This window comes from Biomphalaria glabrata, chromosome 11 (genome assembly GCF_947242115.1).
Source record: "Biomphalaria glabrata chromosome 11, xgBioGlab47.1, whole genome shotgun sequence".
NCBI lineage: Eukaryota > Metazoa > Mollusca > Gastropoda > Planorbidae > Biomphalaria > Biomphalaria glabrata.
In genome coordinates, this window is record NC_074721.1 from 21,074,294 (window position 1) to 21,097,687 (window position 23,394).

General features: G+C 37.9%; 3 protein-coding genes and 1 long non-coding RNA gene across 9 annotated transcripts in view; 1 reads left to right on the plus strand and 3 right to left on the minus strand.

Moving 5' to 3' along the window:
- Window positions 1-17,212, minus strand: part of LOC106074351 (uncharacterized) — a 118,810-nt gene extending 101,598 nt beyond the window's left edge. For 3 of the 6 annotated variants that reach the window (XM_056004666.1, XM_056004665.1, XM_056004663.1), the window contains exon 1: window positions 15,693-16,058. The gene's annotated coding sequence lies outside the window, so the exon portion shown is untranslated. Of the gene's footprint in view, window positions 1-13,510; window positions 13,614-15,692; window positions 16,060-17,053 lie in introns of those variants that run through there. The other 3 variants (XM_056004660.1, XM_056004662.1, XM_056004661.1) reach the window with 3 other exon arrangements.
- Window positions 4,600-5,472, minus strand: LOC129928943 (involucrin-like). The gene has a single exon (XM_056045539.1). The coding sequence runs from the start codon at window positions 5,470-5,472 to the stop codon at window positions 4,600-4,602; it is 873 nt and encodes a 290-aa protein (XP_055901514.1).
- LOC106074347 (involucrin-like) lies at window positions 6,189-7,421 on the minus strand. The gene has a single exon (XM_056045540.1). It carries the CDS (start codon window positions 7,419-7,421, stop codon window positions 6,189-6,191), a length of 1,233 nt encoding a protein of 410 aa, XP_055901515.1.
- Window positions 16,425-22,559, plus strand: LOC129921795 (uncharacterized). Its single transcript, XR_008773776.1, has 3 exons — window positions 16,425-16,646; window positions 21,470-21,567; window positions 22,412-22,559. It is a non-coding gene; the product is annotated as an uncharacterized LOC129921795 (long non-coding RNA).
- The last annotated feature ends 835 nt before the right edge of the window (window positions 22,560-23,394 follow it).

Consider the following 23,394-nt stretch of genomic DNA (forward strand, 5'->3'; position numbering starts at 1 on the left):
GCTTTGAAATAAAGTTTGTGGCCCATGGAGAGATTTCCTTTTACATATATACAAATACTTAGTCTTAATTTTTCTTCTACAAATTTCTTTCATAAAAGGATAAGAGGACCAACGTATGAAGTGATCGGAAATGAAGTGACCAGAATGAAGTGTCCAAAAAAGGAAGTGACCAGAATGAAGTGTCCGGAAAGGAAGTGACCAGAATGAAGTGTCCGGAAATGAAGTGACCAGAATGAAGTGTCCGGAAATGAAGTGACCAGAATGAAGTGTCCGGAAATGAAGTGACCAGAATGAAGTGTCCGGAAATGAAGTGACCAGAATGAAGTGTCTGGAAATGAAGAGACCAGAATGAAGTAATTAATGAGATAAAAGAAAGGACGGGACTGCATTGAACAAGTTCTATCCAAGGCAAAAGCAGAGAGGAATGGATAAAGAAGTTCGACAAATCTTGTGTGGTGCCCCAACAGTCCAAGGGAAAGGTGAATGAGAGTTAATGAGATACGTTAATTATTGGTTTTTTTTATTTGTCTGCACCCCACTTTATAGAAAGGTTACCCATTTTTAATAATTCAGCAGCACTGAGACTTTATACCAATTATATCCCTAGCAGCACTGAGACTTTATACCCATTATATCCCTAGCAGCACTGAGACTTTATACCAATTATATCCCTAGCAGCACTGAGACTTTATACCAATTATATCCCTAGCAGCACTGAGACTTTATACCAATTATATCCCTAGCAGCACTGAGACATTATGCCCATTATATCCCTAGCAGCACTGAGACTTTATACCCATTATATCCCTAGCAGCACTGAGACATTATGCCCATTATGTCCCTAGCAGAACTGAGACTTTATACCCATTATGTCCCTAGCAGCACCGAGACTTTATACCCATTATATCCCTAGCAGCACTGAGACATTATGCCCATTATGTCCCTAGCAGAACTGAGACTTTATACCCATTATGTCCCTAGCAGCACCGAGACTTTATACCCATTATATCCCTAGCAGAACTGAGACTTTATACCCATTATGTCCCTAGCAGCACTGAGACTTTATACCCATTATATCCCTAGCAGCACTGAGACATTATGCCCATTATGTCCCTAGCAGAACTGAGACTTTATACCCATTATGTCCCTAGCAGCACCGAGACTTTATACCCATTATATCCCTAGCAGCACTGAGACTTTATACCCATTATGTCCCTAGCAGCACCGAGACTTTATACCCATTATGTCCCTAGCAGCACCGAGACTTTATACCCATTATATCCCTAGCAGCACTGAGACTTTATACCCATTATGTCCCTAGCAGCACCGAGACTTTATACCCATTATATCCCTAGCAGCACTGAGACTTTATACCCATTATGTCCCTAGCAGAACTGAGACTTTATACCCATTATGTCCCTAGCAGCACTGAGACGTTATACCCATTATGTCCCTAGCAGCACCGAGACTTTATACCCATTATATCCCTAGCAGCACTGAGACTTTATACCCATTATATCCCTAGCAGCACCGAGACTTTATACCCATTATGTCCCTAGCAGCACTGAGACTTTATACCCATTATGTCCCTAGCAGCACTGAGACTTTATACCCATTATATCCCTAGCAGCACTGAGACTTTATACCCATTATATCCCTAGCAGCACTGAGACTTTATACCCATTATGTCCCTAGCAGGACGTTGTAGTCGGAACTAGTTCTTATAATAATTAAAATAAATAAGATTTGTTAGTCCGTTCCGTTCTTCTGGTTTTATTTAAATTTCATGATATGATATCAAGTAAAATAATTCTACGCTTGGATGTTCTCTGAACATTGTGATGAAACAATTAATATTATTACATTATCAAGTCTCTGGGATAATAAACTCTGAAGCCGAAACGTAATATGCCGAGTAACAAATACTTGTCTGATGTTGGTCCCAGTGCAAGGAGTCTCGTTCTGGTTGTGATCTTAGAGAGGTCTAAAAATAACATTTTTACTGTCTATCATTCTGCATAGTATAGAAAGGTTGAGGTTAAGTCTAAATAAACTACTGACCTACAAAATAAATTTATACTTTACAAAGTTACAAAGACAGTTTGTGTGGAAACACAAACTCATAATCGGCCCCCTAAGTGGTCCATAGATAATTTTTAAAATTAGATGGTTCACTTTCAGAAAAGAAAAAACTAGCCGTTGCATCAGAACTTTGAATGATCTAAAATATGATGTCCGATTTTCATTTTCTCTTCTAGTTTCTGAGATCTAAACGGGACGGACGGACAGACGGACGGACGGAAATACAGGCCACACAAAACTAATAGCGTTTTTTCCCCTTTCGGGGGGCCACTAAAAATGTACAGTTCGTAACTTTGTAAAGATTAAGACCTAGAGCAGGAGTAGGCAACTCTGTCCCTAATATAAGTTACAGTTTGACTTTCGCGATAGTAAAAGCAATTCACAGAGACAATAATGTGACTAGGGCAGGGAGAGTTCGAAACTGGCCAAAGTTGACGAGGATATCATGTAGCAATACAATCACATTGAACTCCCCAACAGATGTTTTGAACACGTTGGTGAAGAGATAAAGAGAATTGAACGAGAGAAAGAGAGAGAGAGGGGGGGGAGGGAAGAGGTAAAAAAAACAAAAAGAGCAAGAAGAAGGATTATAACAATCAAGTTTCTTTTCTTATAGCCGATGCATACATAAACGTTAAAAGCTGCGAACTGGACCAAAGACTGTGAAGTTTCATTTTTAGTTTTAAATCATAACGCACACACACACACCTGCACTTCATTCAAGATTAAAGAGAACACGTCATGATAATAAAGTCTCCAACGTTAACAAGCCAGCAGCCAGGACTTGACAGAAAGGGACGTAGAACACGTGTGTGTGTGTGTGTGTTTTAATTTGGCAAGCTTCACTTAAGGGCTGACACAGTTGTTTTAGACTAAAGTAAAGCTTCGACCTCACTTTGCCGACGTCTAACTTTCAAGTTGAACACATTTATCTCATATTTAGTACACAGTTTATTCTGTTAGTTTTGTTCCTCCCAGCGGGCTCACAACTATTTTATGGGTCGGCCTTGCATAATTAGAGGCCCTAGTCGAAGTGAATTTGGTGGCCCCAAAATGAAATTAAACAAGGTTACAAAAGACAGTTTGTGTGGAAACACGAACTCAAAATCGGCCCCCGAAGTGGTCCACCAAGGCAGGCTTCAATATTTTCAGAAAGAACATCCGAATGAAATTATATCAAAGACAAATGAGAGATAAGAATGGAGAAAGAAGGTTGACAGATCTTGTGTAGTGCCCCAACGGTCCCGCAGATCAAAGGATATGTGAAAGTGAATGTAAAGTTAGATGTGAACCTGGCCTAACTAGTTACCCTTTCAGACCTTGTGGTCTATAGGGCAGATGATGTAAAGTTCATCTGTTTTTTGTGGCCTACGGTTAACGAGGGTGTCATGTAGCCAGCACAACGACCAACCGCCTTTACTTTTCCCCAACTAATGTCAGGTACCCATTAGAGCTGAGTGGACTCAGAGGCGCCCAAAGATTCCAAAGTTGAAAATCCCAGTCTTCACCAGGATTCGAACCAGGGACCCCCGATTCAGAAGCCAAGCGCTTTACCGCTCAGCCACTGCGCCTCCCCTGGCCTAACTGATGTCTTATAATTGATCTAATTGTTTTGAAAAGGATCAATCACTTATTCGAATCCTGATATACACTGTGTATATTAGCAACAAAAAAAAAAGTTTAGGAAAATGGAGTTTACAAAATTCGTTTTAATTTAGGTCTAACTTATAATGCATACTAATTAGCTTTTTCTCTTTAAAAAACTGCTTGCATAACTGATTTTAAAAATTAGATTTTTCACTTTCAGAAAAAAAAAAGTAGCCGTTGCATCAGAACTTTGAATGGTCTAAAATATTGTGATGTCGGATTTTCAATATCTTTTGTAGTTTACGAGATCTAAACGGGACGGACAGACGGACAGACATTTCGCACAAAACTAATAGCGTCTTTTCCCATTCGGGGGCCGCTAAAAATTAAGAAACAGTGAAGAATAAAAATACACAATTTTTTAAAAAACCTGACAGTCTAAGTTTTAATCGACAAATAACTGAAATTCATATATCGCAATCTCCGTGGTAGAGAAAGGGTTTGACTAGTGAACATAGATTCATAGTGCTTCACTCTGTTTGAGATCTAACTTATGATTTACTCAAATCAACTGTTGTAAGATCTCACGAGGTAGCATGATGTAGTGGTGGACCTCTCATTGGCAAGGAGGAATCGGAGTCGTGACCCCGCAATAAAAGGTCGAAATTTAATGATCATCTAAGATTCTAATGAATCGATACAGGACCTTCTGTAAGGATGGTCAATGAACACATCTCTCATTGCTTCTTAACAAGCGCCTTTGGCCCAACTCTTTAGGGGACACTCACAAAAGTACGAAAGTCCGCATACGTTTTGACCCCTTCTTCATAAGGTCAAGGAGAACGTGGAATTAAAATGTACAATCACAGTAAATGATCAATTGTCGTTAGATAACTTTTTAGACGAACTGTTGCCTGACAAACAATTATTTCAGATCCATGGACGTGACACATTAAAATGCCCTATAGTTACTTTCAATGCAAACCAATTGAACGTTCGAGTAGGATTTAAGTCTAATGTTTCTATCCTGCAAAACAATTGTCGGTGCATGAACTGTAGGTGAATCAGTTGTCTGTCAACCAGCTGTAGGTGAACCAGTTGTCTGTCATCCAGCTGTAGGTGAATCATTTGTCTGTCAACCAGCTGTAGGTGAATCAGTTGTCTGTCATCCAGCTGTAGGTGAATCATTTGTCTGTCAACCAGCTGTAGGTGAACCAGTTGTCTGTCACCCATCTGTAGGTGAACAAGTTGTCTGTCATCCAGCTGTAGGTGAACTAGTTGTCTGTCCACCAGCTGTAGGTGAACCAGTTGTCTGTCAACCAGCTGTAGGTGAACCAGTTGTCTGTCAATCAGTTGTAGGTGAACCAGTTGTCTGTCAACCATATGTAGGTGAACCAGTTGTCTGTCACCCATCTGTAGGTGAACCAGTTGTCTGTCAACCATCTGTAGGTGAGCCAGTTGTCTGTCATTCAGCTGTAGGTGAACTAGTTGTCTGTCAATCAGTTGTAGTTGAACCAGTTGTCTGTCAACCATATGTAGGTGAACCAGTTGTCTGTCACCCATCTGTAGGTGAACCAGATGTCTGTCAACCAGCTGTAGGTGAGCCAGTTGTCTGTCATTCAGCTGTAGGTGAACTAGTTGTCTGTTAACCAGTTGTAGGTGAACCAGTTGTCTGTCAATCAGTTGTAGGTGAACCAGTTGTCTGTCAATCAGCTGTAGGTGAACCAGTTGTCTGTCAACCAGCTGTAGGTGAACCAGTTGTCTGTCAACCATATGTAGGTGAACCAGTTGTCTGTCACCCATCTGTAGGTGAACCCGTTGTCTGTCACCCATCTATAGGTGAACCAGATGTCTGTCAACCAGCTGTAGGTGAGCCAGTTGTCTGTCATTCAGCTGTAGGTGAACTAGTTGTCTGTCAATCAGTTGTAGGTGAACCAGATGTCTGTCAACCAGCTGTAGGTTAGCCAGTTGTCTGTCATTCAGCTGTAGGTGAACTAGTTGTCTGTCATCCAGCTGTAGGTGAACTAGTTGTCTGTTAACCAGTTGTAGGTGAACCAGTTGTCTGTCAATCAGTTGTAGTTGAACCAGTTGTCTGTCAACCATATGTAGGTGAACCAGTTGTCTGTCACCCATCTGTAGGTGAACCAGATGTCTGTCAACCAGCTGTAGGTGAACCAGTTGTCTGTCAACCAGCTGTAGGTTAACCAGTTGTCTGTCAATCAGTTGTAGGTGAACCAGTTGTATGTCATCCAGCTGTAGGTGAACAAGTTGTCTGTCAACCAGCTGTAGGTGAACCAGTTATCTGTCAACCAGCTGTAGGTGAACCAGTTGTCTGTCAATCAGTTGTAGGTGAACCAGTTGTCTGTCAACCATATGTAGGTGAACCAGTTGTCTGTCACCCATCTGTAGGTGAACCCGTTGTCTGTCACCCATCTATAGGTGAACCAGATGTCTGTCAACCAGCTGTAGATGAGCCAGTTGTCTGTCATTCAGCTGTAGGTGAACTAGTTGTCTGTCAATCAGTTGTAGTTGAACCATTGTCTGTCAACCATATGTAGGTGAACCAGTTGTCTGTCACCCATCTGTAGGTGAACCAGTTGTCTGTCAACCATATGTAGGTGAACCAGTTGTCTGTCACCCATCTGTAGGTGATCCAGCTGTCTGTCACCCATCTGTAGGTGAACCAGATGTCTGTCAACCAGCTGTAGGTGAGCCAGTTGTCTGTCATTCAGCTGTAGGTGAACTAGTTGTCTGTCATGCAGCTGTAGGTGAACTAGTTGTCTGTTAACCAGTTGTAGGTGAAGCAGTTGTCTGTCAATCAGTTGTAGGTGAACCAGATGTCTGTCAACCAGCTGTAGGTGAGCCAGTTGTCTGTCATTCAGCTGTAGGTGAACTAGTTGTCTGTCAATCAGCTGTAGGTGAACTAGTTGTCTGTTAACCTGTTGTAGGTGAACCAGTTGTCTGTCAATCAGTTGTAGGTGAACCAGTTGTCTGTCAATCAGCTGTAGGTGAACCAGTTTTCTGTCAACCAGCTGTAGGTGAACCAGTTGTCTGTCAACCAGCTGTAGGTGAACCAGTTGTCTGTCAACCAGCTGTAGGTGAACCAGTTGTCTGTCAACCAGCTGTAGGTGAACCAGTTGTCTGTCAATCAGTTGTAGGTGAACCAGTTGTCTGTCAACCAGGTGTAGGTGAACCTGTTGTCTGTCAACCAGCTGTAGGTGAACCAGTTGTCTGTCAACCAGCTGTGGGTGAACCAGTTGTCTGTCATTCAGCTGTAGGTGAACTAGTTGTCTGTCAATCAGCTGTAGGTGAACTAGTTGTCTGTTAACCTGTTGTAGGTGAACCAGTTGTCTGTCAATCAGTTGTAGGTGAACCAGTTGTCTGTCAATCAGCTGTAGGTGAACCAGTTTTCTGTCAACCAGCTGTAGGTGAACCAGTTGTCTGTCAACCAGCTGTAGGTGAACCAGTTGTCTGTCAACCAGCTGTAGGTGAACCAGTTGTCTGTCAACCAGCTGTAGGTGAACCAGTTGTCTGTCAATCAGTTGTAGGTGAACCAGTTGTCTGTCAACCAGGTGTAGGTGAACCTGTTGTCTGTCAACCAGCTGTAGGTGAACCAGTTGTCTGTCAACCAGCTGTGGGTGAACCAGTTGTCTGTCAATCAGTTGTAGGTGAACCAGTTGTCTGTCAATCAGTTGTAGGTGAACCAGTTGTCTGTCAACCAGGTGAAGAGAACCATTTGTCGGGTAAAACATTTGTCGGGGAAACATTTTCTGGATACCATTGTCTTTAAAAGTTTGTCAGACCTGCTGATGGAAGCATGATTTAGGTATTGTCAGACCTGCTGATGTTGGTAAGATTTAGGTCATGTCTGACCGGCTAACTGAAGTAAGATTTAGGTCATGTCTGATCTGCCGATGTTGGTAAGATTTAGGTCATGTCTGATCTGCCAATGGGAGTAAGATTTAGGTCATGTCAGACTCGCTGACTTGTATCAGTGTAAAACTGTACCAGAGTAATGTGTATAACTACAGTGTATCTAGGTAACAGTAGTTTTGTAGTTTTATTACGTCAGTGAATTGAGCAAGAATTGACATCCAGATCATGCTGAACTGAGAAGAATGAATTGATTGAACTCATGTCTTTGAAGAAATTCATTAGAGAAAGGGAAAAAAGAACAGAGAAATGTCTTCAGTGTGTTTCAAGCTTTTTAAATTTCCTAGTCAAACGATTCTCTTTGTGCTATTAAATCAAGTGAAATAAGAATTGTTTTGTAAACACGATCATAAGCAACAACAAAATCGTCACAAAAATTGGCACTTTAAATAGTCATAGTAATCGTCACACTAATGAGCATTAAATCCAAGATTCGCCTAACCTGCTAATGGTACCTTATGTTTGTGTCATTTGAAATTAAAAGGGTGTGGCATACAGTAATTGCGTAGAATTTAATGGTCAAGTATGTTCACGTTTTAAGAGGAGTTTATTTTTATTTTGTAATCTTATCCCAGTTGCAAAGTTGCTGAAAAGTAAAGTAGCATTCAAGATTAATTCACTTCAGTTTGAGGTAACATTTATACCAGACCCACTACCCATTTGACTAACTTCTTTCAGTCAGCATGCCAGTGATAAAACCAGATTGTATGTCAATCAAAACAGGCCGTGCGGCCCCTGTGTTGGTGTATTGTATGAACAGAAACAGTTGCAGGATCACATTATCGTTATCTTCTTTCGCTTCGTATCAATGGAGACTGTATCAAGGGCTCTCCAGATTATTCCAATGTTTAGGATCTCCCTAGGACACTAAAATTGTTTTCATCAGAGGAACAAGTTATCGAACGTTTACTAAGCCAATGTTAAAAAGAACAATCTACAAGAATTCACATAAATTGAAGTACAATGTACAAGGATCATAGGAACTTATACAAAGTACAAGAATTCAATGTAAATTGAAGTACAATGTACAAGTATGATAGGAAGATGTACAAAGTACAAGAATTCAATGTAAATTGAAGTACAATGTACAAGGATCATAGGAAGATATACAAAGTACAAGAATTCAATGTAAATTGAAGTACAATGTACAAGTATGATAGGAAGATGTACAAAGTACAAGAATTCAATGTAAATTGAAGTACAATGTACAAGGATCATAGGAAGATGTACAAAGTACAAGAATTCAATGTAAATTGAAGTACAATGTACAAGGATCATAGGAAGATATACAAAGTACAAGAATTCAATGTAAATTGAAGTACAATGTACAAGTATCATAGGAAGATGTACAAAGTACAAGAATTCAATGTAAATTGAAGTACAATGTACAAGGATCATAGGAAGATATACAAAGTACAAGAATTCAATGGAAATAGAATTACAATGTACAAGTATCATAGGAAGATATACAAAGTACAAGAATTCAATGGAAATAGAATTACAATGTACAAGTATGATAGGAAGATGTAAAAAGTACAAGAATTCAATGTAAATAGAATTACAATGTACAAGTATCATAGGAAGATATACAAAGTACAAGAATTCAATGTAAATAGAAGTACAATGTACAAGTATGATAGGAAGATATACAAAGTACAAGAATTCAATGGAAATAGAAGTACAATGTACAAGTATGATAGGAAGATATACAAAGTACAAGAATTCAATGGAAATAGAAGTACAATGTACAAGGATCATAGGAAGATATACTAAGTACAAGAATTCAATGTAAATAGAAGTACAATGTACAAGGATCATAGGAAGATATACAAAGTACAAGAATTCAATGTAAATTGAAGTACAATGTACAAGGATCATAGGAAGATGTACAAAGTACAAGAATTCAATGTAAATTGAAGTACAATGTACAAGGATCATAGGAAGATATACAAAGTACAAGAATTCAATGTAAATTGAAGTACAATGTACAAGGATCATAGGAAGATGTACAAAGTACAAGAATTCAATGTAAATTGAAGTACAATGTACAAGGATCATAGGAAGATATACAAAGTACAAGAATTCAATGGAAATAGAATTACAATGTACAAGTATCATAGGAAGATATACAAAGTACAAGAATTCAATGGAAATAGAATTACAATGTACAAGTATGATAGGAAGATGTAAAAAGTACAAGAATTCAATGTAAATAGAAGTACAATGTACAAGTATGATAGGAAGATATACAAAGTACAAGAATTCAATGGAAATAGAAGTACAATGTACAAGTATGATAGGAAGATATACAAAGTACAAGAATTCAATGGAAATAGAAGTACAATGTACAAGGATCATAGGAAGATATACTAAGTACAAGAATTCAATGTAAATAGAAGTACAATGTACAAGGATCATAGGAAGATATACAAAGTACAAGAATTCAATGTAAATTGAAGTACAATGTACAAGGATCATAGGAAGATGTACAAAGTACAAGAATTCAATGTAAATTGAAGTACAATGTACAAGGATCATAGGAAGATGTACAAAGTACAAGAATTCAATGTAAATTGAAGTACAATGTACAAGGATCATAGGAAGATGTACAAAGTACAAGAATCCAATGTAAATTGAAGTACAATGTACAAGGATCATAGGAAGATGTACAAAGTACAAGAATCCAATGTAAATTGAAGTACAATGTACAAGGATCATAGGAAGATGTACAAAGTACAAGAATCCAATGTAAATTGAAGTACAATGTACAAGGATCATAGGAAGATGTACAAAGTACAAGAATCCAATGGAAATAAACCGTATGCAAGAAATAAGTTGTACAATATAGGAGCTCTGATGAAATGCAGGCCAGATAAAAGTAAACAAAAAAAAAAAACGGCTTGCATATTTTCAACTCACTCTGCCTGTCTGGTCAACAGTTATTTCTCCGACACATCTCGGATCGAGTTGATATTTTGCACAATTGTTTATTAAACCTGACAAAACAGGAATCAATTTTAAAAAATTAACCCCTATTAATTAACTATTTTCGTAAGCACTTCGCTGGTACAGTGGTTAGTGTAATAACTTGAGGAGGTTTGAGCCCTCGAGTTCAAATTCAAGTTGTACAACTTAAACAAAATTGCATTCAAAATCGATCACGGAACATTCATACGGGTAGCTCCCTCTTTCTCCCCCGCCCCTTTTCCCAACTGGCCTAGAAAAGAAATAGAATCAAAGCGCATTAAAGAAAGCTAAAAGCATGAAACTTGCGCTAAACAAAAACGTTTGGTAAAAGTATTTCTAATCACACAGATTTATTTTTGTTAGTCTAGATCTATTACAAATGTAATTACATGACTGATTAAAAATAACTGATACAATTACACTTAATATGAGCTTTCTTTTAGAAAAAAGTTGTTTTTTTTTTTTTTTGCCTTAAAAAATTGGGTTGCTTTCATGAGATAAAATGTAGCCTTGCAAGCGGCATAATATCATGAAATCTAATTTTCAACATCATTTCTAGATTTTGAGATTTGAGCATGTGAGTTAAATGGACTTATAAACAAGCAGACCTATAAAACCAATAGCTGCTTTCTCCTTTCGGGGGCCGCTAAAAATAAAATAAAACTACTGTACCCGAACAATGCTACTAATCTACAAATCTATCAAACTTTCGTTCATCACATAAAGATTATACAATTTTTAATTTGACTATCTTCATTGTGTGAAAGTAAAATAATGTGGGTAATAAAACGTTGTAACTAATGTCATCATTAAATATTCACTTTAGAGCTACAAATAAAATCGATCTACATGTTTGTTGGAAGTTGCCCAACAGAGTGAAACAAAGTTTTACAAACAAAAACATTTATTTTGGGGAGATGTTCTCATTCCAGGCCGCTCCGTAAGACGTTTAAACAGAGATACAGATCTACAATTATTTCTTATTCCATAAGGTAGGACTAATTCGTACAAGTGCTCATTAATCCTAGTGCCTTTAAACCAATGACTTAGCCGAGTTTAAATCTCTTATTAACAAGCACGATTAGATTAATTAACACATGCATACGTTTAGGACGTAGTTATCTTATTTTTTTGAAGTGTAATTTATAAGATAAGAAGATAATAAAAGTCTTCACTGATCACTCACTTAGAATGATTTATATTCTACTTGATTGAAATAAAAGTGATATCAGAGTTTCATCTTGTCTAATGACTCTAGATCTATGTGGCTTTTCTTGGTCATTAACAATCTTAAAGAACGTGAAGTGTTAGCTAGAAAAAGTATAAATATATGTGTCAGTGTGTCTCTAGTGTGTGGGCATGGTAGTTTCTAGTCTACACGGTAACTTATTTAACTGACAGGTGAAGGAACGTCTGCGTCTTGGACACACCTGTGACCTGCCACTTGCAACTCCCATCACATTAGTTAACCTGTTTTGTTTGAAAACATCTACAGTTGAAACCTTTTTATTTATTTTTTCGCAATCCGCTTTTTAGCAATCTACTGCGTAATGAGATGATGCGAAACTGCGGCGAAACAGCAGTTTTAGTAGTTCTACTATTTGTGTGTGATCACTTTTTAAATGTGATTATTCAATTCTAGTGTAGATCTGGTAGTCCACGGGTTCCACTGTACAAAGATAAGGGAGAGCCTGGCAAATTAAGATCGTCAGAAAAGAGGCCATTTTATTAACTTGTACGGGATGCAAATGACATTTTTTCGTTTCAAATTTCTGGCTAACAAACAATAAAAAGAAATTGTTTTGTTTTAAATGTTCTATCAGAGTATAATAAGATAAACACTAAAATAAAAACATTTTTTTTTATTTTAAGAATATACGAAGAACCCATAAGCGATGAAGGTTCTGTGTATTTCATAAAACTATAGTTAAACATGGTATAGGTTTCCAAATCAGCCAGAAAAAAACAATGATTTAATGTAAATTACAAGCTCGTTTGTGAAAGGTAAAACTATTACCATTGGAAATGTGCTTCACTGGTTGATAGCTATAAATATAGAGAGGGAGTGTTGATAAGCTACAGCAGTGTACCTTAAATGGCTTGTGATATTTTTTGTATGCACTGATAAATAAAATTCACTTTTAAGTTTTTTAGTTTGTAATTTGTATTATTTGATAGACAATACTAATCTTTCTATAAATTATTAAGCCTTCTTGCCATTGTTTAGTTTATACATTGATCTCAAAACCTCTCACAATCTGCTCTATGTTTATTTGGTTTCGTTTTTCTTTACACTACTTGATAGCAGTGGCGTAGCTAGGGTGGGGAGGTGGGGGAGAATTTGAAAATCCCCCCGGGCCCCCTCACAAATGAGTGTTTTTTACATTAAATATTGAATATAACACAAAATGCAGAGGTCAATTCCCCCGGGCCCCCAGATAATAAAAAATTTCTAGCTACGCCCCTGCTTAATAGCACTCTAAATTTCTCCATATTGCTTTGTCTTCTTTTTAGATCTATGTGTTACAAAGAGGAGATAATTGGTTTTTAAAATGTATCGTGTAAATGGCCAACATTAAAATAAAGAGCTCTTACATTATTACAAACGATTATTTGTAACCAATTATTAACACATTTGGTGTCATTATAAACAACACTTCATTTGTGTCTAGACAACGGATGAATGGAGGGCGGTTTAAACAAAAAAAGTAAAGAAAACTTTATGAAAAACTACATTATAAATTTTAAACATGTCTGAATGGTAAAATATTTCACATCCTCTTTAAAAACAACAACAACATATAATAGCTATCATACAAATAAATGCTTACAAAATCAAACATTTACAGAAAATATGCTGACAGTATTTGGTAGTATTTGGTAATGATGCAAATTTTATAAGAACAGTAAATACAGTATCTTCAGAATATTTTAAACTTACCGTAAAACACAATGCGATTTTGTCCTAGCTATTCTAACTTTAGAAACTTTTTTTGAAAGACACGAGATGAACAAATAATACAATGGTTATGATACAAGACATACACATTTTTCAGTTGTCAGCGTGAAGTAAAAAAACAACGCAAAACAAATAGGTGTATTCAGAAAAAGTGTAGCGTAGGTTGAACTCAATGTTTCCATGAAACTGAAAGTTACCTGTTGTTTGTCTAGAGGAACACTATTAAGGGGGAAAACAGTGAAAGGTAGATCAAAGATTAGCAGATATTTTATGCAGTCAATCATTTGCTTTAACATTGTGGTTATGTTTGGTTCCTGAAGGTTGTCGCTGCCAGGAATGGTAATGGATATAAACACTCTAACTATAAAATGCTTCCAAATGGCATGTGTCTCTAACAGCCTCTGACACAACTTCCAACTTCCGGCCTTCAGACATTAAGTTCATTAACAGAAGAAGGGGTGAAGGCGAGCAACTGGCGTCTTAACCAATAAGCTTCGGGCAGAAGGGGCCATTGCAGGCCACCCACCTAGAAAAAGGAAAACTCTAAAAAAATTCAAACCTCTGCTGCCTTGCAGCTATACCCAACAATTGGAAAAGCTTCGGGAGTCAACCCTGAGGAAAAATCATGAGCTGGCGACAGTTAGGCAGTTCGCAGCACTCAATGCTACACCCTGACAGAGCCTGCGACGCCGCTGACCCCGAATCAGCGGCTCCATTAGTAAGGATACTTGCTGAGATTACTCCCTTAGAGCACGTGAAAGGAAGCGAGCAGTGAGTTTTAAGGTCGCCTTGCCCCCGTACAAGGACAGCTCTAATGCCGCACACGAACCAGTTATTTCTCTCTCAAATCCTTGTTCCGATAGCCCTTCATGTAGAACGCGACATAAAGAATGTGGTCTACTGTTTCTTCGTCCTCTATGCAGTGGCGACACCGTGTGTCGTAGTTTTCTCGAAACTTTTCGAAGTAACGAAGTAAGCACCAATTGGACAGTGACCGAATCGAAACTGGCCTAGGACGGCCAGTTCCGCACGATTAAGTTGTCACAACGCTGACCCCAAACTGTATCAGCACTTGCCGTTCCTTTGGATACACCCCCTTCCACTGGCGACACCCATGAGGCTATATATTAAGTCTATAATTAGTCAATAGGTCTTCCCATATGTAGAGATTTGTTTATGTATGTATGTATCATCAGGTCCAACCCTGTGTATGATGTGTAGAGATATGTTGATGTAAAAAATAACTCAAAATGTCCTAGTACATGTAGAGAAATACTTATAAAGGGCAAGTAATTTTTTTGTGCTTAAGATATTTTAATTACAGGATATTTAAAAAAAATAATGTTATAATTGCAAATATGATATTTAATGTTGAAGACTTTAAAAAGGATTCTCTTTAAGTAATCAGAACATTAATTGCTATGTTGTGATACACATCATGATGTCAGGAAGGTGGTGCTTCTGACCTGTCACTCCATGAGAAAACAAGTATTAGTTCGTGGTCTTACATAATAATAATAATGTTATTTGTTACTAATCTACTGGAATGAATTTAATCTATGTCAAACCCGTAGAATGTTCCCTTCTTATTTTTTTTTAAATTTTGCCACGGCAGTAAAAGTAGAATGTGAAAATGGGTTTACCCGTTCAGCCGACATATTCATATCAAATACAAAATACTGGGAAAACGGGTTTACCCGATTTGTTAAAAAGTTTCGTTCTATAATAGAGATACAATAAGGTACTTTTTGTCTATTTTTTTGGGAGTGACATTTAACATACACTACGGTTTCCGCCATAATCTAAGAAACATTTTCCAGGTTTTATCAAGATTGGTCGAAGGATTTTCATTTTTATTCGGGACATACATACATAGTAGGCTACATGCATAGGCCTACATACATACATACATACACACACCTTACTTTCTGTTCTACTTTATATTATACATAAACGTAATATTCATCAATTATTTCATGCTCTCCCTCATAATAAACACAGTAGCTTTCCTTCAAGCAATCACATTAACTAGGAAATCTGTCTTTTTTGTCTTATTTTAAGTGTCTTCTACAAGTTACCATAGACATTAGAATATGGTTCTGTTGCTTAATTTTTTGATTAACATCACTTTTAGGAACAAATAATTTTGACGATTTGTTCTTACCTTAGACTGTCAATCTGTTTGAGCTGTGTCCAACTAGTCAACACACACCTGACCTCGCTGTGTCTTGCTGTCCTAGATTAGTTCAAGATATCATCCACTATATCATTGACTTCTTTCAGCACAAGAAACATGTAATCCTAAACATAAAGACACTACAGGACTAGGACTCTGGTTAATTAAGGTATGATTCTCTTCTCTGCGCACACTGACCGTGGAAAGATTGTCAACGAATTCTTTAACCTACCTTCATTGACACAGATACAATAGTTAAATGTCCTTTTTTTTAAATGGCACTTGAACTTTGCATGATAATAAAGTAGATTCGATTCAACATTTAACTTATCGTACAGATCTATATGGTAAAAAAAAAGGTCTGCCGATTCTGTATAATGCAAGTATCGAATAACAAGGAAGATGTGAACGCAAAAGGGTAGAAGCTGAAGGGAGATAAGCAGGAATTCCCGTAACTCTATATTTAGTTGCAGACGACTTGTTTCAATCCGTTGTGTCCAAAATGTGGTGCCAATAACGTCTAAAGCTGTGACTTGCGGATGTCAGGAAAGAATGTGCCACTTGATATTGAAATATTCCTAGATATTATTTTATTATGGCTCCTCGTGTCTTGGCAGACAATTGATGCGCCCAGTTGAGTAGATACAGTCTACTTGTAGGGAGTTAAGAGGATGTCAACAGAATAGTAGAAGAGGTTTTAAAAACTCTTTCATTCGATAAGACTTTGGGTTGGGAGAGAGTGGTGGCTGACTGGTAAAGCGCTTGGTTTTCTAGTCCGATGAATGAGATTTTTAACTTGGAGATTTGCAAAGCCCCCCTCCTCCTAGAGTCCACCCGACTCTAATGGATATTTGTCATACGTTTACATTTAATGTTAATGGGATATAGTGTTGAATAGCCGGACCTGTAACTTTCCTGGACAATGTAGTGTGACACATATAGGTAGGCATATAGTCTGCAGGCTTGTTTTTTTTTTTTTTTACTGCCTAAGTTGTACATGGTGTCTTACTAACTGACACACACACATATATATTATATAATTTGAGAGCACATAGCTATTACGTGGTGTAATTCAAGTTTCTGGACTAGGAACAGGAAGTGATCATGTTACATCCACAATAGCCTCTCTCCCATTTCTCGGTATCTGTCCCTCTGCCCCATACTTTCAAAGTCACCTGTAAATAACCCGGAATCAACGGCATAGCACAAGGGAAAGACCGTGAAGGTGGAATCAAACTATCCGTCTGGCGCAAATCTATTTTGCACGGTAACTAGGTTAATGGTTAACACATCGTAGGGCAATTTCTCTATTATAAGTCTGGAATCGTTTATAAGACAAATTGTCTTACTAATATAGTCGTCCAATCTTTTGGTTTAAGCGCTGGACTGTTGTTCGGTCGTTTTGATGATCCAGGGTTCATACCTTGCTTCCTGCCATCCACCGTCGTCCTGCGGGAGGTTTGGACTAGGAAGTAGATTATCTTCAGCACTGAAGGAGCATTATAAACCTGTCTAACATTTTACAAACCAATATTTTTAGTAAGACCTTATTTTGTTCGACTTATACTTCAAGATTACGTGACGTACTTGTACACACACTCTCTCAAACACAGAGTTTCTAAATGTCAAGTGCGCAATATATTGGACTACCTTCTTCCTTTATGTGCTACCTACACGTCGTACCTACCTTCAACTTCTAGTGAATAGAACTACATCCACAACAACATTAACCTAGAGAAGGAAAGAAGTCTAAACTGTTTGTAAAGATATTCATTTCAGACCTTGCTATCTTAGGGGTACTAACGAATCCAGAACTTTAGAGTCGGAGATATTATAGATCATTATGATTTGCAGGATGTAGGCCTAAAAAAAACAAAAAAGCCAAGACCCAAAAATATCAAAGAGCCTATCAAATATTTCGAAATAACTGAGCAGCAGAAGTCTGAGCAGCAGAAGTCTGAGAAGCAGAAGTTACAAAGTGTAAATAGGACTATTTGTTGAGAGTTGGGTGGAAAGGAGAAACGTGATACTCAAATTTACTGGTCGGTCGAAAACATAAGTAAGCACAAAAAGAGATGGGTCCATTACAAAATAAACAATATATAGCTTGAAACCAAATCGACGGGCGTAGCCGGTGGGTAATGCTATACTTTTATTAATATAAGTAAATAATTTCTCTACTAAAATGCGCCCGCCCCGGATACGCCAGTGCTTAGGAGGGAAAAGGAAGTAAGGCTTATCTATTTAGATGCACGAAGTTTATCATGTCAGCTCCACATTAGAGTTGGGTAGACTCACCGGGGATCTAACCCAGGGTTCCACATTAGAGTTGGGTAGACTTACCGGGGATCTAACCCAGGGCTCCACATTAGAGTTGGGTAGACTTACCGGGGATCTAATCCAGGGCTCCACATTAGAGTTGGGTAGACTTACCGGGGATCTAACCCAGGGCTCCTCGGTTATCTTATCTATCTATTTATCTTATCTATCTATCTATCTATCTATCTATCTATCTATCTATCTATCTATCTATCTATCTATCTATCTATCTATCCATCCATCCATCCATCCATCCATCCATCCATCCATCTATCTATCTATCTATCTATCTATCTATCTATCTATCTATCTATCTATCTATCTATCTATCTATCTATCTATCTATCTTCTATCTATCTATCTCTATCCCATAAACAAATAAAAATATACATACATTGACATATAATCCAGACAAATGCAACTAGTTTTTCGGAAAGTTAAAAGGGGCGGTGTCACAAAGACTTTCAAATTTTGACGTTAAAATGTACACACCTTCTAAAAAATGTCTTAATTGAAATGTATAGTAATTTCCCCCCCCCCCCCCGAGAATCTAACGTGGCATAAAAGCAAAACGTCTTACAATTTCTTGTTTTATGTTTTTTAGAACACATCGACCTTGTTGTTTTTTGTCCTCGACTTCCTGGTTTCAAACCAAACCAGTCAGGTAATTCGCGGACAATATTTTCGTGTTTACACTCCATTGATTGTATTCATGTCTAATACCAGAACCCGCAGCGATCCATGCATACAAATTATTCAAACTCAATATGACATAGACCAATACAATTAGAATATGGAATACAAAATGAAATAAAAAAAAAAAAAAAAGATAAAAGAGGCACACAAATTGTAGGCGACCCCTGGAGATCCGTTGCTGAGGTGACTCACCCAAACACAAACATAGATCACATAAATGTTGCAAGTTGACCAAAGTGAACTGTTCCGTATTTACGCCAAAGTGGCAATAGTTGGTGGTGTTCACATTAATTGTCCTTCTTCAATCGGGATTTTCTTATTTCTTATTATTGTAGAAGTGAACTAATCTCTTATCTCTGGCACTGCCAGGCTCCAGATTCGAGGGAAACACAGTTGATTGCAGTTCCCGTAACAGTTTCCAATGCGGAATTTTCTGTGATGTGGCAGGTGCATCAGTACTGATCTCTGACGTAACGAGAATCTTCTTAGGAATGTTTAGGGCCTTGAATATACTAGCGAGGTCATTTGTCACTCTCCCCTTGGTATAGCCACTGGGTAGGCCTATATTGTTGTCACTCTCCCCTTGCTATAGCCACTGGGTAGGCCTATAATGTTGTCACTCTCCCCTTGGTATAGCCACTGGGTAGGCCTATATTGTTGTCACTCTCCACTTGGTATAGCCACTGGGTAGGCCTATATTGTTGTCCCTCTCCACTTGGTATAGTCACTGGGTAGGCCTATATTGTTGTCACTCTCCCCTTGGTATAGCCACTGGGTAGGCCTATATTGTTGTCACTCTCCACTTGGTATAGCCACTGGGTAGGCCTGTATTGTTGTCACTCTCCCCTTGGTATAGCCACTGGGTAGGCCTATATTGTTGTCACTCTCCCCTTGGTATAGCCACTGGGTAGGCCTATATTGTTGTCACTCTCCCCTTGGTATAGCCACTGGGTAGGCCTATATTGTTGTCACTCTCCCCTTGGTATAGCCACTGGGTAGGCCTATATTGTTGTCACTCTCCCCTTGGTATAGCCACTGGGTAGGCCTATATTGTTGTCACTCTACACTTGGTATAGCCACTGGGTAGGCCTATATTGTTGTCACTCTCCCCTTGGTATAGCCACTGGGTAGGCCTATATTGTTATTTTAGAGAACTTTCCTTGTCGCTTAAATCTCTAAGCCTAGGTTTTCATATGTTGTTCTGTTTTCATTTTCACTTTTTTTTCTTATTTTGTGGGATCGTGATATTATTATTATTACTCATTATTACAAATTCTCTGGCGCTGCCAAAATCGAGATTCATTAAATAGAAACGAAATTCGCTGTTGTCCTTTTAAGATTTTCCTCATAAGAATTTTCTTATTATATTATAGTCTTTAGCATTTACACTATCTGACAAATAATGAAAATCTTCCTAGCAATGTTCAGGGTCTCGAAGATGTCTGCAACGTCATTAGTCACTATCCCTTTGGCTGATATCACAAAAAGGAATTATGCTATTATTATTATTTTTTTTTTTATTCAATAGAGTGTTCACGATGCCATTTTTTAGGTGGCATCTGATGTCAAAAGACGAGGACTTCCATCTCAATGTGGTGTCAGTGGAAGTGGATATTTTTAGTGGACTACCCCATTGCCCTGGAAGACCTAATCAGTCGGGCTTTGGGATGTCTTTCCACACACAGACTTGCCTACAACCCTAACCCTGCCTCAGAATACTTATCAGCTGAAGTGGCACACGTCACACACAAACAGAAACTGATGACCTTCACATCAGATGCCCCATAGGTCTGAAAGTGGAGTTTTACTTTTTTTTTTTACTCATTGATACCACCACATCTCTAATCTAACTCCTGAATCTCAGCCAGCTAGAAATTTCTTATAGTATCCAGTCAGAATGTCACCTTTCTCTACTTCCAAATACATAAATGGTAAGATTTTACTGTAATGGAGATAAAATACAAAGAGAGACAACTTACTTATATAGTTTAAGTGAACAGCTTCTCTCCCTTTTTCATAAAAAAATACTCATGGTTCTATAGATTTATATATAAATAAGAAATAAAAAAAAAAACAACAACAATAACATAGCAATAGAGTCAAAAGGTAACGAAATCAAATCTATTTTGTTTATCTGGAGAAAAAAAAGTATATTGTGGTCCTACAGATTTTGCGAAAGCGATTTTCTAATTGTGAAATGCAGAAAATCTCAGCAGCTGTATCCCACTTAGCACCCCTGATTCATGAATCGAGTCAAGGCCCTTGATACAGTGCTTTCTAGACCTAGAGGAAGCTAATTATGTATGCTTGGGCCCTAGGAGTCTGAGGTTGGGACTGCCGACTGTTAAGACATACAACTAGAAAGTAAGAAGAATAAAAGAAGGGAGCTGAAGAGGAAAAGAATCCTAGAGTAGACGTATTGTTCAAATAGCGCATGACACTCAATACAACAAATGACAATAATACATTCGAAATGTCGCCTACATTCGTACAGTTTCACTTACACTGACTTGGGAAATTCACATCACTAATAGGAAATTTATATAGTTGATGCACCACCTGTGTCCTCTATGATTTGAATCTTATCTGTGATGTTTTATTGTTACAAGGGTGAATTTTAATATTTAAAATATTTTTAGCTTTCTTTTTTTTTCCTTGAATAGATAGCCTACTGAGTATGTTTGTTAGCAATTATCTTGATAGCATCATTTATGGATTTTTTAAAGCATATTTTTATTTTGAATGTTCAGATAACCAAATAAGGAAGAGATATTGATACTGCCGATGAAAGCATGATGATTGACAAAGCCACTTTTTAGTCTCACCTGGAAGGATCCTAGTTTCAATAGTAGTTCTAATCTTTGTCGTGCTTGTACTTTTTGGTTTTATAATCTTTATTGGCTTTGAAATGTAGTTTATCAACCAAGGTACAGGGGCGGACTGGCTATATGAGCAAATGCCTAGTGGGCCGGTACCAGAATGGGCCGGTAGGGCCACCGAAATAATCACTTTGACACGTATGAAATTGTTTTAAAATTTTCATAACATTCTCTTATAAAAGATACTATTTGAGCGTCGTGTTTAAAAAAATCTTTTACAGACTCGACAGTGTAATGCTAATTTAATCTTAACACGTTTTCCGAACTAATGTAATAGCCTACATCCCTATACAATGCTACTTGTAGGGTTCATCCTTATATGGCCTACATATACAATGCTACTTGTAAGCTTCATCCTTATAGGGCTTACATATACAATGCTACTTGTTGGCTTCATCCTTATAGGGCCTACACACTTAGCGATAAAAAACCAACATAAGGTCTAAATATTTCTTAAAAAGATAAAGAATCCACTGTATGCACGTGTGCAGTTATCGATACATTATCCAACTTAACATAATGATTTTAAAGACAAGCAGGCCTAGAATTGGATGTCCATCATATGATATACAATATGTATATGTCGGATTGTATAGAAATGCCCGAGCCAATGTTGACACCCAGTCCGCCCCTGCAAAGGTACCTAAGTTTTTGGACGATTTCAATGTTCTCTGAGCTATCTAAGAAAGTCTGTTTTCATTTTCGTTCTTATGAAAATCGATTATCATTTCTTTCTTTTTTTTTATTATATTTTTCCCTTTAGTATTAGACAGTTTTGTTATTCCATGTTGTTTATTATTTCTTTAAAATAAGGTGGCAAGATAAGATAACCAATGAGGAAGTGCTACAAAGAGCAGGGTGCCAGGACATCCGCTCTGTTATCAGCAGCAGACACCTTGGCTGGCTTGGCCACGTTCGTAGAATGCCAGTAGGTCGACTTCCACAGAACATTCTGTATGGCGATCTAATAGAAGGCAGGAGAGCCTCTGGTTGCCCACTTTTACGTTATATGGATGTATGCAAACGCTACATGAAGCTCTTCAAAATCGACACTGGCAGCTGGGAAGAGATGGCACTGGATAGATCCACATGGAGAGTGTTACGTGCGCATCTTAGTGTGAATGTGAAATGGTGCGATTGCGTGTTGAAAGAAAGGAAGAACCAAAATGGAGGAATATGAGCAAGAAAGTGTTTTCAGTATTAATAAAGAGTAAAGTATTTATAAACTGTGATTTGTCGTTTTCATGTCTAAAGAGTCTCATCCAATATGAAGACGTAACAAGTGGCGCCCAACGCAAAGGTAACCTACGTATCCCTCTATTCACAGGGGATCTCCTGTCAGCAGACAGTAGAGATAGTATAGTCTAGATCTAGAGACAGGAGAACATTCGATTCGATATTATTAGTAATCAACTATGGCGGACAAGGCTGAGGTAGCAGCGTTGAAGGAAGAGGGAAGGTTGTTGGAGCTTGAAGGGGCAGAACTAAGAAAATACGTACAAGAAAGGTTAATGGAGAGGGAGAGATTAGCGATGGAAAGAGACAAAGAAAAGGAGAGATTAGATAAGGAGGACAAAAGAGAAAGGGAAAAAGAAAAGGAGAGATTAGCGATGGAAAGAGACAAAGAAAAGGAGAGATTAGCGATGGAAAGAGACAAAGAAAAGGAGAGATTAGCGATGGAAAGAGAAAAAGAAAAGGAGAGATTAGATAAGGAGGACAAAAGAGAAAGAGAAAAGGATAAGGAGATAGTAGCAATTGAAAGGGAAAAGAAAAATGAATTGGTCGCCATTGAAAGA